The sequence below is a fragment of the Ranitomeya imitator genome, chromosome 4 (assembly GCF_032444005.1).
Source record: "Ranitomeya imitator isolate aRanImi1 chromosome 4, aRanImi1.pri, whole genome shotgun sequence".
Lineage (NCBI taxonomy): Eukaryota > Metazoa > Chordata > Amphibia > Anura > Dendrobatidae > Ranitomeya > Ranitomeya imitator.
Window position 1 is genome coordinate 432,593,563 of NC_091285.1, and position 22,116 is coordinate 432,615,678.

General features: G+C 43.5%; 1 protein-coding gene across 3 annotated transcripts in view; it reads right to left on the bottom strand.

Annotated features, from left to right (window-relative positions):
• Positions 1-828: 828 nt before the first annotated feature.
• Positions 829-22,116, bottom strand: part of LOC138676356 (stimulated by retinoic acid gene 6 protein-like) — a 128,465-nt gene continuing 107,177 nt past the window's right edge. Inside the window, exons 15-18 of one of the 3 annotated variants that reach the window (XM_069765559.1) lie at positions 10,619-10,738; positions 9,727-9,890; positions 4,426-4,539; positions 829-2,239 (exon numbers count right to left, since the gene is read on the bottom strand). In XM_069765559.1, the coding sequence (XP_069621660.1) occupies positions 2,013-2,239; positions 4,426-4,539; positions 9,727-9,890; positions 10,619-10,738 (625 nt within the window). In that variant the 3' untranslated portion in view covers positions 829-2,012. Of the gene's footprint in view, positions 2,240-4,419; positions 4,540-9,726; positions 9,891-10,618; positions 10,739-22,116 lie in introns of all 3 variants that reach the window. The other 2 variants (XM_069765558.1, XM_069765560.1) reach the window with 2 other exon arrangements.

Sequence of the window (22,116 nt, forward strand, 5' to 3'; positions counted from 1 at the left end):
TCAGCTAGTATATATATATTCCCATGCCAAGGCAGAATAGTGAGTACATCAAAGACCAAAATAGTTAAGAGAAATAAAAAGTAACGTATATAGAAAATACAGTAAAACACATTTTTGTGAAATACATTTTCTTAAAAAAGAAAAACAAACACTAATTTAACCTTCATTTATTTGCTGTCCTCATAAGCCACAACATGCATCATAAATATATACACTTATTGTAGGGCAGCCATCAACAATGCAAACAAGAAAGGAAAAAAAAAATACATGGCAAGCATAGTATTTTCGATAAAGGGAACCTGTCAGCAGGATTGTGCATAGTAGCCTACACAGTGTCAGGTCGGCGCCGTTATACTGAATAAAATGATACCTTGGGTGATTAAATCCGTCTTGTGGTTGTTTCTTAATCTTTATTTTCAGTTTGTAGCAAGTGAGATGCTCGTGCCCTAAGGAAGGCCAGGGGTATATGGTGCTCTGATTACATATTCATAATGCAGACTGCTGACAGGTCAGTTTGCTTGACGAATACCAGCATATACCGAATTAAAAAAAATGCTTCTGCAGGCAGGTGCCGGCCGTGGCCCCTGCGCTGTAGCATAATCACATGTTTACTGTGCACTTAATCCCTTTTGCTTATTTAATTGAGCGATGAAAAAAAAAAAGTCAATTTGAAAATTGCGCCTGCACAGTAGCAACTATCGGTGTATATAGAGATCTGATAGCTGCTATTGCGCAAGCGTCGTTTTTACCCACTGATTGAATATACTGCAATCATCATATTGTAAAGCACTGTGTGCTTACAATTGCCCATTTTGCCTTTCTACCCAGCTAATTCTTCTGTTTTCCATTAGATCTATGACATCTATTGATTAAATCCCACGTAGCTGAATCCTTCTAAGCTCCATGTAGAAACAGGAGGTCAGTTTTCCCCATATGAGTCATAAGTCACTGCAAAGGTCTATGGGAGGAGGGAGCAACTGGGTCAGGAATTGAAGAGGGGGGTGATATATACAGGGAAGAGGGACTTCTGCATAGAGCAGAGAAAAGAGAAGAATTATCTGGGTAGAAAGGCAAAATGAGCAATTGTGAGTGCACAATGCTATATAATATAACTAAACTGTATATAACTAAAATGTATTAAGAGGATAAAAAAAAAACTTTGATGGGAGCACTTCTTTAACTTTTCCCCCAAAATTTGAATAATAAAAAAATAAATATGGACATACATACAACATATGTTTCCCAAAATAGTGGTTGCAGAAACTAAGACCTTATTTTAAAAAATAACACCTCATGTTTTAAAAGTGTCCCAGTCCATAGTAATCAATGTAATTCAACACATTTTTCTATGCACTGGATAAAGGCGCAGGAGTGAAACCCTGGTTCTGGTAAGATACATGAGGTGTACTGTTTATCGACCTACATTGGACCTACATAGGACCTAACTATTCAATCATTACTGTTTCACTCTTTGGTTGGATGTTTGTTTGTCCTATAGAAGTACCACCAGAGGATTATTCCCCTGGATGTTGTGTATTGTGGAGGAACGGGCATGAATCTAGTGTGTGGTGGTTTAAATGGAGACATCTACTGGGTTTTTTGAGACGCTTGAACAGACTTTAAAAACGTGAGTGGATACCGAAATTTGTACTATCTTGTGGTGTAGGCTGTTATTGACTGAGTGGAACCACCATTACTCTGAAGAAAATTAATTTAGATTCTTTTCTCACAAAACTATATATCAATCTTCTGTGTTTTTCCTACTCTGTAACAGGATGCTTCAAAATTGTGTAGCATTTATAATGACAGTTTCGCTTTAGTTACCAACAAAGAAGGCGCTAACTTTTATCATAATAGGTTATCAATTCACATTTGTCATTATGACATTTTCTTTGCACGACCATTATCTAACCATCTACATTCTTTTTATTTTTTGGAGTGTGCTCCTGAATGTTCTCATCACCTTTGGAGGTTCTTACATCATTGCTACCACGTACAGTATGTAAAGGAGCTTAACGTTGAGCGCTGTCTATGCCATTTTCCATGACAATACAATTCCGAGCTGTAGAAGGTAACACATTAATCAGTAATTGGTGCAAAACATCCTTGTTTAAGGGGTAAGACCTTAAATGGCAGGCACTAGATTTCCTGTATAGTATCAGTGTGGGGTTCTTAATCAGAGTATACGCTAAATGCCATTTTGTCCTTCTTTGCTTGTTCCTGCAGTCCTGGAGCACATCTGAAAGATGAATGATATGAAATACGTTACTATTCCTATTCAATGCTGTGCTGAGAACAAAAGGCATAAAAATTCCTAATCTTCAGGGTGCTTTCCCAAATGTAATATCTGCGACCAAATTTCCACACCCGAAAATGAAGCAAAATCTGCCATGGCAAATACTGCATTTTTTTATTTTGCTGTATTGCAAGGGTGGATTCCCATACCTCGGATTTTGATGCAGAAATTTCTGGAAATGAATATTTGTTCCACTCATCTTATTGGGCTTCTTTCACATAAATGGAACATTTGCAGAACTTTCCTCAACAAAATCTACATTGAGTCCGCTTATGTGTGAAGGTACACCAAAGGGTGAAATACATACGGTCATAGGCAGCATTAAATAGAACGTTGCAGATTTTAAATCCGCAACGCAGTTCAATTTACGCCATAGTTTTTCTTGAAAAAGGGTTCTTAGCATCTCATTCACAATGCTGCTACTGTAATACACAGTGGATTTCCCACACATAAATCTGCAGTAGAAAATCTGCTGCATATTCACAACATGGAAACATGATCGAAAGGAACTTTTTTCTGTTTCTGGAAATTACCATACAATGGTCGTGGTATTACAATTACCTTTAACTTTCAGATTTTGTTAAAGAAATAATTCTTCACAGTAAGTGATGGAGTGTATTAAATATGCATTACCATCCATATGTAATAATATAATATTAATAATAATTTTATTTATTTAGCGCCAACATATTCCGCAGTGCTTTACAAATTATAGAGGGGATTTGTACAGACAATAGACATTACAGCATAACAGAAATACAGTTCAAAACAGATACCAGGAGGAATGAGGGCCCTGCTCGCAAGCTTACAAACTATGAGGAAAAGAGGAGACACGAGAGGTGGATGGTAACAATTGCTTTAGTTGTTCGGACGGTGTATGTAGTATGTAGACGGCGTATGTAGACGGTATTATATATATACACAATACCGCTGATGGTGCTGTATATACACTACTGTTGATGCTATTATATACACTGTACAAAACAGTTGATGGTGCCATATACACTATTGTTAATGGTATTAAAAATCATGCCATACGGATATTACGTTGACGGTATTATATATTCAGTGCGTACAGTTATTATTAGAATTGATGCAATTAATTAGCATATCCAAGTTTATCGGACACAGCAAAGATTGGTGGCATGGTCAAAGCGCCATCTCCTCCTGTCTGACAGCCTCTATGCTGTGTGATTTCAGGCAAAGGAGCCATCAGTAAAGTGGGAGAGAGGAGGCGGCACTGGGCGGGGAATAGAGCTGGAGTTACAGAGGCTTCAGATCTACAATAGTTCTTCAGCCTTATTTGCATACCAATGTAAATGCTATTTTTGCAGTAGTCGAGGAATAGACTGGCCATGTAAAGGTATTACTGGACTTGTCTTTGAAAGAGCTATATATAAATAGTTTAAGTCCCTGTGCAGGCAAACTAATAATGCACACGCAAAACGCGCGTAGGGGCTGGCAGTCTGGTGACATCACAGTGACCGACATGGGTAAGGATCAGTCTTGAACTATCCACTATACTATTTGCCTCTTAAAGGCATATTACATTGTATAATATGGTTAAATAGCCTCAAGAACTAGTGATCAGCTCCATACTTTCCATTTTTTGTCCTGTGTCCTTGAATTCTACCTATATAATACTCTTGTATTTATGTATTTTATTGACTTTTTTGCTATTTACATTTTATGTCTATGCATCAATAAAATATTTTTGTATATATCTTTATGACTCCAATTTTCTAATTTTTCACAAACTAATAATCAATCTGCATCTTTCTGTCATCCCTGGAGTGGAGAACCATAGAACCATCAAGGGCCACTGCATCCTATTATATATTTAAATAAGTAGCATAAGATCTTACAAAGCTTTTTATTAAGGTTTCCCCCACTATATTCAACATCAACCAAAATAATCAAATCAACCCCTTTAGAAGCTATGTTAGCTTGGCTTCTAGTAAGGCTCCTATATGTTCCCCAGTTAGTGGAAAGCTGTAAACAACATTCCCCAGAGGGCTATTCTTTAGGCTTCTGTAGCGAAACATCTTTAATTAACCAGCAGAAACAGTTACCATGGGGTTCACACATCGTGAATTAGTGACACCATTAACAGAGCAAACTACCTGGACCTGTGTGGTGCTTTCTTGACTTGGCATCCTGTGTGAGCATGTGACAGAAGGACAGAAGGATGGGGTGAGTATGATACAGGTCTACTTGAAGCATGCCAGTCCAAGTGTTGTATCCTAGAAAGCAAAATACAGTATGACCAAAAGTAAAAATTATAAGTAAAAATTGTGACATTTCCACAATCAGTGATGGTTTAGGGAGCCAAGTCATCTGCTGGTGTAGGTTCACTATGTTTTATCAAGTCCAAAGTTAGCGCAGCCATCTACCAGGAAATTTTAGAGCACTTCATGCTTCCCTCTGCCAACAAGCTTTTTGGAGATAGAAATTTCATTCTCCGGCAGGACTTGGCACCTGTCCACACTGCCAAAAGTACCAATACCTGGTTTAAAAACAACAGTATCACTGTGCTTGAATAGCCAGCAAACTCGCCTGACCTTAAACCCATAGAGAATCTGTGGGATATTGTCAAGAGAAAGAAGAGAGACACCAGACCCAACAATGCAGATGAGCTGTAGGCTGCTATCAAAGCAACCTGGGTTTCCATAACACCTCAGCAATGCCACAGGCTGATCGCTTCCATACCACGCTGCATTGATTCAGTAATTGATGCAAAAGGAGCCCTGACCAAATATTGAGTGCATTTACTGAACATTCATTTCAGTAGACCAACATTTCGGATTTCAAAAAATTGTTTTTCAAGCTGGTGTTATAAAGTATTCTAATTTACTGAGATCATGACTTTTGTGTTTTTATTTGCTGTATGCCATAATCATCAACATTAACAGAAATTAACAGTTGAAATAGATCACTCTGTAATGACTCTATATAATATATGAGCTTCACTTTTTGTAATACACAGCTGAAAAAATTAACTTTTTGATGATATTCTAATCATGTGAGAAGAACGTGTGTGTGTGTGTGTGTGTGTGTGTGTGTGTGTGTGTGTGTGTGTGTGTGTGTGTGTGTGTGTGTGTGTGTGTGTGTGTGTGTATATATATATATATATATATATATATATATATATATATATATATATATATACACTGTATATACATATAGATCTATATATCTCTGGCAAAAATTAAGAGACCACTGCACAGTTTTATAAAGACCAGCTTCTCTACACGTCTGACAGCCATCCATTCCATTCCAGTGTCAGTTGAACTCCAAACAGAGAACACCTCATTCTACTTAATGTGCTTCTGATTAGGTGATCACCTGAACCAAATCTTATTTAACGAAGGAAAGTATAAAGAAACACTGCTGTGGTGTTCACAATCCTATTGCAATAGGACAAGCTGGATGGCAAAACAAGTCCTAGTAATATCCCAAAAGTAATAGGAATGAAAATATAACTTTTATCCATGCCAAAGGAGTTGCAAAGAAAAGTATTGAGTGAGGAAAAGAAGGCCTCAATTTTGGCTTTACTAGCAGAGGGACACAGTGAGCGTCATGTTGCCTCCATTCTTACAATTTCTAAGACGACAGTCCATTACAACAAGGTCAAACAGCAGACATTGGAGATAACAAAGTTACAGACCGGCAGAGGGCGAAAATGACTCTCCATTGACCGGGATGACCGTCATCTTATTCAAATGTCACTCAGCAACCACGGGATAGCAACAAGTGACCTACAAAAGGAATGGCAAATGGCAGCTGGGGTGAAGTGCACGGCAAGAACAGTTCGTAACAGGCTCCTAGAGGCAGGGCTCAAATCATGTAAAGCTAGGAAAAAGACTTTCATCAATGAGAAGAAAAGGAGAGCCAGGCTGAAGTTTGTCAAAGACCACAAAGATTGGACCAAATAAAACTGGAGTAAGGTAATCTCCTCTTATGAGTCTAATTTCCAGTTTTGCCCAACACCTGGTCGTCTAATGGCTAGACGGAGACCTGGAGAGGCATACAAGCCACAGTGTCTTGCACCCACTGTGAAATTTGGTGGAGGATCAGTGATGATCTGGGGATGCTTCAGCAAGGCTGAAATTGGGCAGGTTGTTCTTTGCGAAGGACGTTTCAATCAAGCCGCATACAAGGTTATCCTGGAAAAACAGCTGATTGCTTCTGCTCAGGCAATGTTCCCCAACCCTGAGGACTGTTTTTTTCCAGCAGGACAATGCGCCATGCTACACAGCTAAGTCAATCAAGGTGTGGATGAAGAACCACCACATCAAATCCCTGTTATGACTAGCCAAATCTCCAGACCTGAACACCATTGAAAACCTCTGGAATGTAATCAAGAGGAAGATGGATAGTCACAAGCCATCAAACAAAGAAGAACTGCTTATATTTTTGTACCAGGAGTGACATAAGGTCACCCAAAAGCAGTGTGAAAGACTGGTGGAAAGCATGCCAAGACGCATGAAAGCTGTGATTAAAAATCATGGTTATTCCACAAAATATTGATTTCTGAACTCTTCCTGAGTTAAAACATTAGTATTGTGGTTTCTAAATGATTATGAACTTTTTTTTTTTTTTTTTTTGCAGTATTTGTGGTCTGCAAGCAATGCATTTTTTAGTTATACAACTCTCAATTCTAAATATTTTTCTATCTACTGGCTAACACGGTACCAAGATATATTTCTTAGTTATTTTGACAATTTCTTCATTTTCAGAAAATAAATACAAAATATATTGCATGGAACTTCAGAGACAAGTCAGTAGTTTATGTTTATAGAATAAAAGAACAATTCACATTTCACTCAAAAATATACCTACCGTATATACTCGAGTATAAGCCGAGATTTTCAGCCCAAATTTTAGGGCTGAAAGTGCCCCCCTCGGCTTATACTCGAGTCACGGTAGCGGTGGGGTCGGCGGGTGAGGGGGAGAGGTCGCTGAGGTATACTTACCTAGTCCCAGCGATCCTCGCGCTGTCCCTGCCGTCCCACGGGCTTCGGCGCTGCAGCTTCTTCCCCTCTTCAGCGGTCACGTGGGACCGCTCATTACAGAAATGAATAAGCGGCTCCACCTCCCATAGGGGTGGAGCCGCTTATTCATTTCTCTAATCAGCGGTGCCGGTGACCGCTGATAGAGAAAGAAGCTGCAGCGCCGAAGACAGGAGGGGACAGCGCGAGGATCGCCAGGACTAGGTGAGTATGTTATATTCACCTGTCCTCGTTCCAGCCGCCGGGCGCCGATCCATCTTCCCGGCCGGCGCCTCCATCTTCCATCTTCTGCGCTCTGACTGTTCAGGCAGAGGGCGCGATGACGCATATAGTGTGCGCGGCGCCCTCTGCCTGATCAGTCAGAGCAGAGACGCCGGGAAGATGGAGGCGCCGGAACGAGACGCCGGGAGCTGCAATCAAGGGAGGTGAGTATGTGTTTTTTTTTTTTTATTGCAGCAGTAGCAGCGGCAGCACAGATTAATGTGGAGCATCTATGGGGCACAGTGAACGGTGCAGAGCACCGTATAAGGCACAGCTAGGGGGCACAATGAACGGTGCAGAGCACCGTATAAGGCACAGCTAGGGGGCACAATGAACGGTGCAGAGCACCGTATAAGGCACAGCTAGGGGGCACAATGAACGGTGCAGAGCACCGTATAAGGCACAGCTAGGGGGCACAGTGAACGGTGCAGAGCACCGTATATGGCACAGCTAGGGGGCACAGTGAACGGTGCAGAGCACCGTATATGGCACAGCTAGGGGGCACAGTGAACGGTGCAGAGCACCGTATAAGGCACAGCTAGGGGGCACAGTGAACGGTGCAGAGCACCGTATAAGGCACAGCTAGGGGGCACAATGAACGGTGCAGAGCACCGTATAAGGCACAGCTAGGGGGCACAATGAACGGTGCAGAGCACTATATGGCACAGCTAGGGGGCACAGTGAACGGTGCGGAGCACCGTATAAGGCACAGCTAGGGGGCACAGTGAACGGTGCAGAGCACCGTATAAGGCACAGCTAGGGGGCACAATGAACGGTGCGGAGCACCGTATAAGGCACAGCTAGGGGGCACAGTGAACGGTGCAGAGCACCGTATATGGCACAGCTAGGGGGCACAATGAACGGTGCAGAGCACCGTATATGGCACAGCTATGGGGCACAGTGAACGGTGCAGAGCACTGAATATGGCACAGCTAGGGGGCACAGTGAACGGTGCAGAGCACTGTATATGGCACAGCTAGGGGGCACAGTGAACGGTGCAGAGCACTATATGGGGCACAGCTATGGGGAAATATGAATGGTGTAGAGCACTATATGGCACAGCTATGGGGAAATAATGATCTATTTTTATTTTTGAAATTCACCGGTAGTTGCTGCATTTCCACCCTAGGCTTATACTCGAGTCAATAAGTTTTCCCAGTTTTTTGTGGCAAAATTAGGGGGGTCGGCTTATACTCGGGTCGGCTTATACTCGAGTATATACGGTATATTAATAATACAGTTAGCACTATATTCATATATTTTTTCGATTGTTGATATATACAGATAGTTCGGATGTTTTCCCTTTACTAATATGGCGCCATGGTCCTCGGAGCGTCTCTGCGCAACTGCGGACTAGGGCAGTATGGGTCCCTGATGTATTGTGCGGTGACATGCGCAGTACACGCTCGAGGACCCCAAGGATTAGCTGAACATGGTGCGAGTGTAATTGTAAGTTTGTGATAATAATGCTTCATAGGATGGGGACACCTGTGTTGGTCTAATTAGATGATTGGCTTATTGAATTTTTTTAAACATTATCACGTAATGGACACTGTATTATGGATATGGAAAATACCCTTTGAAAAGAATACTATAATATGCACTGATGCACTTTTTTCATGTTTTATCACTTGATGCGCTTTGTATCAAATTATATTATTATACTAAATGAATTTGTTAATGAGATTTGTATGTGACTTGTATAAAAAACTGCTTCACATATGTGTTCACTGCTTGAGAAAAACGACGCATGCGGAAGCATCCGCATACAGCGACACGACTTGCGTACCTAATGTTAAAGATAGGTACGTCGGCCTCATGCCGGCCGCATGCAGAAGTAGGCAGAGCTAGCGGCGGAGGTGCGGCCGAGGGCGGGGCTTCACGGAGGAAGTCCGCAGCCCTCCGCAACCCTAATGTGAAACCGGCCTAACTCCTATACATGTGGGCTGGCACTAGCTATTTAACCCTGTCACAGCCTAACAAATGCTGCAGAGAACAGTACACATAAAATCACATGACTATGTCACATAACACAGTTGGTCCACACAGTACACATTAGAGAAGTCTTCAGAGAGGGTGTTTGGACAACTTCACCTTTACATGGACATCAAGGTCCATGAAATGCAGACATGTGAAGCCGACCTTACTGTTACTCACCCATATCAGCGCCTTCATGCCCTTTTGGAAACAGTGGTTTATCAATCCTTGCTAGCAACCAACTCCCCAAGAGCACATTAAATAAGACTCTGAGTAAACATGCACCAAAGCCAAGGATAGCAGAGTAGAACATGAAAAAATAGCTGAAATTCTGAAATCCTCTCCTAGGAAGAAAACCAGGAATAAAGATCGATTATAGTCATTAAAAATAGTTTTAACTCTTGTAAAGATTATACAACAATAACAACAATAATAATGGAGCTTGCTTTCCCTTCTGTGCCCATTAGAATAAAAACACGGTCCTAAACCCAAGTTATTAAAGGGGTCTTGTCTTCTGAACAGGAGTCCACTGCTCCTCTGACTCCCTGCATGCTGGGGTGGGCTCCTGGGTGACCGACAGTTTGGAATAGTGGCCCAGTCTCAGGTTGGCCTCAGATGGTGCAAGCACAAGCAGCTTTGCCTCAGTAGCATTGGTAGAGAGCAACTGATCAGTAGCCAACAGTGCTCCGGCCAGCATTCATAAGTTGTATAGGAAAAAGCTTTTAAAGGAAAAATGTTATTTGCAGATGCAGATATTGAGTTATTCTGCAGGTAAATAGTATCACAATGCTGCACCATATAACTGGCATGCACCTCGGCCAGAAAAAAAAATGAAATATATTTTGATAATTTAGAGGGGCTAGTTTAACAACGCCCTGCCTAACCCATACTCCACCTATTTTGCAGAGCTTTTCGGGACTTGTGTAAAAATGGCGAAAGCTGCACAACCTAGTCGAGCAAAAACGCTGAAACATTTGAAGGTGTTTTACACCAAACAATACCTTCATGAATCAGGGCCATTGAATGAAGTAATAGCATAAACCAAATACATTTACAATAATAAAAGGAATACCTGTTATTGATAGCCAGCGGCTTGTTCTTGTCGTTTGGTGAGATTTTATCTTGGAGGAAAAGGAATTGTACTGCCAAGATCTGAGCGACAATCACAGCAATCATGATAACTATTCCCAGCCTACAATATATACAGTAGTCATGATCATCATTCAAAATTAATACTACAATACACACATACATACCTGAAAAATGCAAACTGAATCAAGCTAAGCCAGGTTTCTGTCTTTTGAGAAAAATGGTTTGTGTACACAGTTTGTTGGAGGCAGTCTACCTAAATAAACACAACCTAAATAATCGCTTAAAAATGCCTGAAAGATTCTTCCTATTCAATTCTATTGTAAAACGACTTTGTCATTCATATTTTCAGTGCTGTATGGGAACCTGTCAGCTGCCCTAGCCCCCTTAAACTGCTAACATGTTTTGTAACCTTTCCTTGCATTCTAGCAATCCCCTTTTATGGCTTAGTGATTGCTGAATTAAAACAAAATTAACTTAGAAGCTGTGCTTGGCATATGTAAATTAGCGGATGAATAATCATGGAGACATTGATTTCCCCAAATTAATCCTGCCTCCAATCTTGTAAGCACCACATGTGGGTGTGAGTGACATGACTTGCAAGAGCGACATCAAGTAGTTGTATGGCTGAATAGATGCTTTTACCCCAATAAAATCTTCTGCACTAGATTTCTCATGATGGTCGCATCTACACAAAAAAAGTATAATTTTTATTGGTGGACTAGTGCATATACAGCCATACAAGGGCCCAGTGAGCAGAAGCAAAGAGGGGGGCCTCCTGCACACATCTTGTCGGGGAAGAGAGCTTTCCTGGAGCTCCACGACCGTCAACAAAATGGCAGCACGCGCAGCTCAGAGCTCCCTCCGCCTCTTTTGTGATGGAGCCTTACATGAAGATGTCATCGCGCCAGCACGCACGTGCCCTGGACACCGCAAGTGGAGCTGCAGGGGATCATATGAGAGGTAAGTATGAACTTTTTTCAATAAAATTATTTAAATGAATGTGGGGAGGGGAGAGCAAATGAGGATGAAATAAGACTGGAGGATGGGGTACAGCAAATGATTATGAATTGAGAATGGGGAATGGTATACAGCAAATAATGATAAATTGAGAGTGGGGAATAGGGTACAGTAAAAAATGAACTGAGACTGGGGTGGAGTACAGAAAATAATGCTATATTGAGATTGGGGGATGGAGTACAGCAAATGACTCTGTATTGAGACTGGGAAACACCTATATTACCTGTACACTAACACTATATACAGAGCTCCTGTGTATAGTGTTACCGGTGATCACTGTATTACCTGTGCACTATACACTACATACAGATTTCCAGTGTATATTGTCACTGGTGATCCCTGTATTAGGCTTGCTTCCCATTGCGTTAATGGGAACGCGCGAACGGACAGCGTTGCACGGCGAAATTAACGCCGTGCAACGCGTCCATTAGCGCGCCCATTCACGGCAATGGGAGCGCGCAGCACGAACATGGCACGCGCTAGCGACGCGCCGGTGTTTCCTGTGTTTCCTGGCGCGCCGCGGACGCTGCTTGCAGCGTCCGAGGTGCGCCCGCGGTCCGTTCCCCGCTCTCGCAGATCGGGGATCTGCGAGAGCGGGGACGTTACCGCGGCCACATTAAAAACATTGCGTTAGCGCAACCCGCTAGCGCTAAACGGGTTGCACTAACGCAATGTGACCCTAGCCTTAATTGTGCATTATACACAGCGCTTCTGTGTATAATTGCACTAGCGATCACTGTATTACCAGTACAATAACATTATATATAGAGCTCCTGTGTATAATGTTACTGGTGATCCCGTTATTACCTGTACACTATACACTATATACAGAGCTTCTGTGTATAATGGCACTGGTGATCACTGCATTACCTGTATTGTACAGTAACACTATATACAGAGCTCCTGTGTATAAGGTCACCTCTGATCACTGTATTACCTGTACACTATATACTATATACAATGCTCCTGTGTATAATGTCAGTGGTGATCACTGTATTACTTTTACACAGTTTTCAATCACCAAAGCTGTATGAGTGATTGTTTTAACTCACTTAAAAAATTACTATTATCCCTCCAATAAGAATATCACTGATGAGAGATAAAAACACAATCTCTATTAAATTACAAAAATACAATTCACCCTCTGTAACCAACAAAATAACATTAGTTTTTGTGGGTTAAGTTGGATTGCCACCTCACCATACCTTTATCGTTGAGACTTTGGTATTTTTGTTTGTTTTGTAATTCCTAGTCAGTCTCTGGTTACAGAGGGTGAATTGTATTTTTGTAACTTAATAAAGATTATGTTTTTATCTCTAATGAGTGATTGTTTTAGCCATACAAGTTGTAGTTTTCAATGACACCATTCACTTTCCCATACTATGTAATGAAACACGGAAAACAAGTTTTAAGAGCATTGAAAAAAACGCTATTTTGACATTTTGTTAACTTTGTTTTACAGTATTAATTGTGCAGTAACATGATTTTCAATGTCAGTGCGATTATGGGGATAACAAATTTGCATAGCTTTTTTTAATTTAACCCCTCTGTGACCTTGGACGTACTATCCCGTCGAGGTGCCCTGGGCCTATCTGACCCTTGACGGGATAGTACGTCCTGCCCTTTAATGCGATACCGCGACTTAAGTCGCGGTGATCGCATTAAAATTCCGACGCCATCTCACCTGGGGGGAGATGGCCTCGGCATCCAGGGCATTGTCGCCGCCCACCCGCCCTCTCGATCGCTGTGATTGGCTGTTCAATTCTGAACAGCCAATCACAGCCATTCTCATTGTTTCAGCCAATCGGAGCGGCTGAAACAATGAGGTCACAGGCTAGGATCGAGTACCGATGTACTCGATCCTAGGTCCGGTGCCTGGCAACGCCAGGCACCGGCAAGAACACCCCGGATTGGCGCGATCGCCGATCGCGCCAATCGCAGGGCACCGCGCGGTATTACCGCGCTGTGCCCTGCCGGAACCTGCGTGGATCGGTGCTCTAATAGCACCGATCCTAGGATAGGACACAGTGCAGGCCCAGCAGGGCCTGCAGGAGCCGATTGGCGCGATCGATGTCATCGTCGATCGCGCCAATCACAGGGCGCAGCGGCGATCACGCTGTGACCGCTCTGTGCCCTGCAGGTGACCTGGCTGTGACCTGCCTAGGATGGCGCGAACAGATCCGATCCTAGGCAGGTCACAGGCAGGTCACCAGGAAAGCTCTGATTGGTGGGATCGATGTTATGGTCGATCCCACCAATGACAGGTCACAGCAGCAGCATGACCGCTCTGTGACCTGTCTGTGTCACCTGCCTGACCTGTGTATGACCGCTCTGCAGGGTCCTCATTCTAGCTGAGGATTCCTACAGAGCGGTCATACTGCTGGATCTCCCTGCTGGATTTTGTGCCTGGATCTCCCTGCCGTGCTGGGTATTGTGGTGCCACAGCAGCCTGTAGCACCACAATCCCTGCTAAAGAAAGAAGACAACTAAACGTAAGTTTTATCCCTGATCCCTGCCCAATCCCCGTTCATCCACCCCAATCCCCGTTCATCCACCCCAATCCCCCCTTCCCCCTCTTTTTACCCCCTCCACCCCCATTTGTGCCGCCTCCGTGCGCACATTTAGTAGCCGCTGAGCGTTGATTGGTGACGCAGTTCACCGATCAACGCTCGCGCTCGCTTTTTTTCCCTCGCCCCCGTTGCGCCAACTCCGTACACACATTCCGCAGCCGCCAAAGTTTGATAAGTGACGCAGTTCACTTATCAGAGTTTGTGCCTGCCGTTTTCCTTTTTTTTTTTTTCACCCCCCTTTTGCGCCACCTGACTACAACCGTACGTTTTGATCACTGATCCCTGCCCAATCCCCACTTCCACCCCCATCTCCCTTCCCCCTCTTTTTACCCCCCTTTGCACCTCCTTCCGTGCGCCCATTTAACAGCCGCCGAACGTTGATTGGTGACGCAGTTCACCGATCAACGCTCGCGCTCGCTTTTTTTCCCTCACCCCCGTTGCGCCAACTCCGTACACACATTCCGCAGCCGCCAAAGTTTGATAAGTGACGCAGTTCACTTATCAGAGTTTGTGCCTGCCGTTTTCCTTTTTTTTTTTTTTCACCCCCCTTTTGCGCCACCTGACTACAACCGTACGTTTTGATCACTGATCCCTGCCCAATCCCCACTTCCACCCCCATCTCCCTTCCCCCTCTTTTTACCCCCCTTTGCACCTCCTTCCGTGCGCCCATTTAACAGCCGCCGAACGTTGATTGGTGACGTAGTTCACCGATCAACGCTCGCGCTCGCTTTGTTTCCCTCACCCCCGTTGCGCCAACTCCGTACACACATTCCGCAGCCGCCAAAGTTTGATAAGTGACGCAGTTCACTTATCAGAGTTTGTGCCTGCCGTTTTCCTTTTTTTTTTTTTCACCCCCCTTTTGCGCCACCTGACTACAACCGTACGTTTTGATCACTGATCCCTGCCCAATCCCCACTTCCACCCCCATCTCCCTTCCCCCTCTTTTTACCCCCCTTTGCACCTCCTTCCGCGCGCCCATTTAACAGCCGCCGAGCGTTGATTGGTGACGCAGTTCACCGATCAACTCTCGCGCTCGCTTTTTTCCCTTCAGCCTTTTTGCGCAACCTCCGTACACACATCCCACAGCCGCCAAACTTTGATAAGTGACGCAGTTCTCTTATCAGAGTTTGTGCCTGCCTTTTTTTTTTTTTTTACAGGTTTTTCTTCTCCTTTTAGCATTTTCTTTTCAGATAAGTTTGCACAAATCACTATCCCCCCACACATACACATACAGTTATCAATAAAGTGCACCCAATCACCATATTCACACAAAAATGTCCCGCTCGTCCCGTTCGTCCCAACAGCGCTATTCATTGGAGGAGGCATATGCTTTCCTTGCCTCCGACACTGATAGCGAGGGAGAGGATCCCACTTTTCTTCACTTTTCTGATTCTTCATCCTCTTCCTCCTCCTCCTCCTCTTCCTCCTCGGGTCCTGCGGAACCACCACGCAGACGCCCCAGGACAGAAGATGAGGCAGCCCCCACCACTCCTGAACCAGCGCTCCCCACTGCGGAACCCACATGGACCTCGCCCCCCGAAAATTACGAGCCACTGATTCCTGATTTTGTGGCAGAATCAGGAATCAAGTTTGACACCACGGGCCTCACAGAAACAGACTTTTTCAAAGTCTTTTTCTCTGAGGATTTTATTAACCTCATGGTGGAGCAAACTAATTTGTATGCTCGTCAATTTTTGGAGCAAAACCCCGGTACATCATTTTCCAACTGGTCTCCTGTAGACGCAGTTGAAATGATGCAGTTTTGGGGCCTGGTCCTCCACATGGGGATCGTGAAGAAGCCAGAAATGCGGCAATATTGGAGTGTAGATGTTTTATATAACACTCCAGTATTCCGAATGGCCATGGTTCGGAGACGTTTTGAGGCCATCCATAAATTCCTGCATTATTCCGATAATGCACAGTGTCCCGCACGAGATGACCCCAACTTTGACCGTCTGTTCAAAGTTCGGCCGGTCATCGAACACTTCAACAAAAAGTTTTCTGAAGTGTACGTGCCCAAAAGGGACATCTGCGTGGATGAGTCCTTGGTCCATTTTAAGGGGCGGCTCGGATTCCGTCAATACCTGCCCAACAAAAGGGCCAGGTACGGAATCAAACTCTACAAGCTGTGTGAGAGTGCCTCAGGGTACATCCACAGGTTTAGAGTGTATGAAGGGAAGGACAGCAGGATTGAACCCCCTGAGTGTCCTCCTGTCCTGGGAGTGAGTGGGAAGATCGTGTGGGATTTGGTGCACCCACTGCTGGATAAAGGTTATCACCTCTATACTGATAACTTTTATACCAGCATCCCACTCTACAAATCCCTCTCTGCGCGAGGTACCGCAGCCTGCGGTACTGTGCGCAAAAATCAGAGAGGCCTCCCAAAGACGCTACTTCGGCAGATGCTCAGAAAAGGTGAGAGCAAGGCCCAATGTAGCGACCACCTGCTGGTGGTCAAGTACAAGGACAAGAGGGATGTCCTTCTCTTGACCACCATACATGGTGATGGCAGAGCCCTCAGCACTGTACGGGGTACCTCTACACAGGTCTGCAAACCGGACTGTGTACTGGGCTACAACAAAAGCATGGGGGGGGTTGATCTCTCTGATCAACTCCTCCAACCATACAGTGCTTTGAGAAAGGCCAAGGTGTGGTACAAAAAGTTGGCCGTCCACATCGTACAAATGGCAATGCTCAACGCTTTCCTGCTGTTACGATGTGCACGCCACACCGATACGTCGTACCTTCAGTTCCAGGAGGTAGTGGTTAAGGCCCTGATATTTGGTACTCCGGAAGGAGAGGGCCCCAGTACTTCCGGAACTGAAGGTGCTCGTATCGTACCAGGCCAGCATTTTCCGGGGGTGGTCCCGCCAACCGGCAGAAAAGGTAAGCCGCAAAAAAGGTGCCGAGTGTGTTACAAAAGGGGAATACGCAAGGACACCATTTATCAATGCGACACCTGCCCCGAAAAACCTGGCCTGTGTATGAAGGATTGCTTCAGATTGTACCACACCTCCATGCACTACTAATTTACTTTACAAGAAAGCGTACATTAGTTCCAAAAAGGGGGCACATCTAGATAAGTTCCTTGGGGGGGGTCTAGGTTCCAAAATGATGTCACTTGTGTTTTTTTTTTACTGTTTAGGCACATCAGGGGCTCTGCAAACGGAACATGACGACCGCAGACAATTTCTGCATTCCAAAACGTCACAACTTCCCTTTCGAGCCCCAACGTGTGCCTAAACAGTTTTTTCCCACATATGGCGTACCAGCGTAATCAGGACAATTTGGACAACAACTTTTGATGTCCAATTTCTCCTGTTACCTTTGGGAAAATTAAAAATTGGGGACTAAAATATCATTTTTGTGGGAAAAAATAGGATTTTTTATTTTCACGCCTGGGCATTATAAACTTTAGTGAAGCACGTGGGTGTTCAAATTTCTCACCAAACACCTAGATAAGTTCCTTAGGGGGTACAGTTTCCAAAATGGGGTCACTTGTGGGGGGTTTCTACTGTTTAGTCACATCAGGGGCTCTGCAAATGGAACATGATGCCAGCAGAACATTCCATCAAAGTCTGCATTCCAAAACGTCACTACTTCCCTTTCGAGCCCCAACGTGTGCCCAAACAGTAGTTCCTCCCCACATATGGGGTATCAGCGTACTCAGGACAAATTGGACAACAACTTTTGGGGTCCAATTTCTCCTGGTACCCTTGGGAAAATTAAAAATTGGGGACTAAAATATCATTTTTGTGGGAAAAAATAGGATTTTTTATTTTCACGCCTGGGCATTATAAACTTTAGTGAAGCACGTGGGGGTTCAAAATTCTCACCACACAACTAGATAAGTTCCTTAGGGGGTACAGTTTCCAAAATGGGGTCACTTGTGGGGGGTTTCTACTGTTTAGTCACATCAGGGGCTCTGCAAATGGAACATGATGCCAGCAGAACATTCCATCAAAGTCTGCATTCCAAAACGTCACTACTTCCCTTTCGAGCCCCAACGTGTGCCCAAACAGTAGTTCCTCCCCACATATGGGGTATCAGCGTACTCAGGACAAATTGGACAACAACTTTTGGGGTCCAATTTCTCCTGGTACCCTTGGGAAAATTAAAAATTGGGGACTAAAATATCATTTTTGTAAGAAAAAATAGGATTTTTTATTTTCACGCCTGGGCATTATATACTTTAGTGAAGCACGTGGGGGTTCAAAATTCTCACCACACAACTAGATAAGTTCCTTAGAGGGTCTAGTTTCCAAAATGGGGTCACTTGTGGGGGGTTTCCACTGTTTAGGCACATCATGGGCTCTCCAAACGCGACATGGCGTCCGATCTCAATTCCAGCCAAAGTTAGCTTGAAAAAGTCAAACGGCGCTCCTTTCCTTCTGAGCCCTGCCATGCGCCCAAACAGTGGTTCCCCCCAAATATGGGGTATCAGCGTACTCAGGACAAATTGGACAACAACTTTTGGGGTCCAATTTCTCCTTTTACCCTTGAGAAAATAAAAAATTGGGGACTAAACGATCCTGTTTGTGGAAAAAATAGGATTTTTTTTTTTCACGCCTGGGCGTTATAAACTTTCGTGAAGCACTTGGGGGATAAAAGTGCTCATGACACATCTAGATAAGTTCCTTAGGGGGTCTAGTTTCCAAAATGGGGTCATTTGTGGGGGGTTTCCACTGTTTAGGCACATCAGGGGGTCGCCAAACGCGACATGGCGTCCGATCTCAATTCCAGCCAAATTTAGCTTGAAAAAGTCAAACGGCGCTCCTTTCCTTCTGAGCCCTGCCATGCGCCCAAACAGTGGTCCCCCCCCACATATGGGGTATCAGCGTACTCAGGACAAATTGGACAACAACTTTTGGGGTCCAATTTCACCTTTTACCCTTGAGAAAATAAAAAATTGGGGACTAAACGATCATGTTTGTGGAAAAAATAGGAATTTTTTTTTTCACGCCCGGGCGTTATAAGCTTTCGTGAATAACTTGGGGGATAAAAGTGCTCATGACACATCTAGATAAGTTCCTTAGGGGGTCTAGTTTCCAAAATGGGGTCATTTGTGGGTGGTTTCCACTGTTTAGGCACATCAGGGGGTCGCCAAACGCGACATGGCGTCCGATCTCAATTCCAGCCAAATTTAGCTTGAAAAAGTCAAACGGCGCTCCTTTCCTTCTGAGCCCTGCCATGCGCCCAAACAGTGGTCCCCCCCACATATGGGGTATCAGCGTACTCAGGACAAATTGGACAACAACTTTTGGGGTCCAATTTCTCCTTTTACCCTTGAGAAAATAAAAAATTGGGGACTAAACGATCATGTTTGTGGAAAAAATAGGAATTTTTTTTTTCACGCCCGGGCGTTATAAACTTTCGTGAAGCACTTGGGGGATAAAAGTGCTCATGACACATCTAGATAAGTTCCTTAGGGGGTCTAGTTTCCAAAATAGGGTCACTTGTGGGGGGTTTCCACTGTTTAGGCACATCAGGGGGTCGCCAAACGCGACATGGCGTCCGATCTCAATTCCAGCCAAATTTAGCTTGAAAAAGTCAAACGGCGCTCCTTTCCTTCTGAGCCCTGCCATGCGCCCAAAAAGTGGTTCCCCCTCACATGTGGGGTATCAGCGTACTCAGGATAAATTGGACAACAACTTTTGAGGTCCATTTTCTCTTTTTACCCTTGGGAAATTAAAAAGATTATTGCTGAAAGATCATTTTTGTGACTAAAAAGTAAAATGTTAATTTTTTCCTTCCATGTTGCTTCTGCTGCTGTGAATCACCTGAAGGGTTAATAAACTTCTTGAATGTGGTTTTGAGCACCTTGAGGGGTGCAGTTTTTAGAATGGTGTCGCTTTTGGGTATTTTCTGCCATATAGACACTTCAAAATGACTTCAAATGTGAGGTGGTCCCTAAAAAAAATGGTTTTGTAAATTTGGTTGTAAAAATGAGAAATTGCTGGTCAAATTTTAACCCTTATAACTTCCTTGAAAAAAAAAGTTTGTTTCAAAAATTGTGCTGATGTAAAGTAGACATGTGGGAAATGTTATTTATTAACTATATTGTGTCACATAACTCTCTGGTTTAACAGAATAAAAATTCAAAGTTGGAAAATTGTGAAATTTTCAAAATTTTCGCCAAATTTCCATTTTTTTCACAAATAAACGCAAGTTATATCGAAGAAATTTTAGCACTATCATGAAGTACAATATGTTACAAGAAAACAATCTCAGAATCGCTAAGATCCGTTGAAGCGTTTCGGAGTTATAACCTCATAAAGGGACAGTGGTCAGAATTGTAAAAATTGGCCTGGTCATTAACGTGCAAACCACCCTTGGGGGTAAAGGGGTTAAGGGGTTAAAAAAAAATCAAAAATAGAGATACAGTTTTATTGAGGGTTTTCCTGGTATGTAAATTTATAATTTGGTGGCATAAGTAAATTGTGTAGGGTACATCAGGTTGGCATATGTGAGCTGTGTAGGTAACATCATGATTGACATATGTAAATTGTGCAGAGTACATCAAGTAGTGCAATAAATTAGAGTAAATCAGAAATATGCAAATTGCCTCTTCAGAGAAAAAGAGGACTTGAACTCTATAGCGCCACCTGTTGTAAGTAGTAATCCTACAAGTCACACTCAACCGTTTAACGAGTCTTGCAATATGACTTAGGATAAGAGCCAAATCAGTATCTCAATTTGCAGACATGGTGTTTCGGGCTGTTGGCCCACGTCAGTGCACGAGAACTGATTTGGCTAGTTTAGAGGCTCTGGACTGAGGTCTAAGGGGTAAGGTTTCTCCTTGTGGAGAGTGATATACCAGCTCTGGCTTGTCAAGGTAAGGAGGCTTATTCGCTGTGCAATGCCTCTCACCTAGCTAACTAAGTTCTCATGCTTCGCACTGACGAGGGCCTACAGCCCGAAACACCGTGTCTGCGAATTGAGATACTGATTTGGCTTTTACCTTAAGTCATATTGCAAGACTCATTAAAGGGTGGGGCTATAGAGTTCAAGTCCTCTTTTCCTCTGAAGAGGCAATTTGCATATTACATTTCCCAGAGGAGCATTGCATGGCAAATAAGCCTCCTTACCTTGACAAGCCAGAGCTGGTATGTCAATCTCCACAAGGAGAAATCTTACCCTTTAAGCCTCAGTAAATCAGAAATACATTTAGTTATTCATGGATGTGTTTTAAACTTTAAAAGAGTCTTTATGCACAGTCCAGGTTTTTCAGGTCAAGAGCCCTTCCTTGTTTGTTACATACTTTGCAATTTTTTTGCAACTTTCCTCTCCTTGCAGTTTGATGGATCATATCTGGGAAATGTTACCCTGGTACAATACGGGCGCTTTCAATTCCAGAAGTACTGGGCTCTTCACCTTCCTGACTTCCAAATATTAACGCTTTGATCACTACCTCCTGACACTGGAGGAATGTGTCTGTCTGGTCTGCACATCGTGATAGAATGTAAGCATTATACATTTCCATCTGTAAGATGTGCACGACCAGCTTCTTGTACAAAAATATTTAGAATTGAGAGTCCTCAGTGGTTGATAACTTTTAATGGCTAACTGAAAAGATGGTAACAAATTGCAAGCTTTCGAGACTACACAGGTCTCTTCATCAGGCAAAGACTAAAACTAATTCTGAAGAATCACATATTTATGCACAACATGGCATAGAAAAAAAAAAGGGAAAAACCATGGATAAGACAGATGACATGAAGCAGAACCATGGGTGATAAACAGTTATGTCCATAAATGTTGGTCCAATTCTTAGATAAGGATTGTTTTATTGTCCTGTGATTAGGGTCACTGTTGTGATGACCCCACATGGTCTGAGGGGCAAGTTCCTTAGTATCTACTGGCTAACACGGTACCAAGATATATTTCTTTC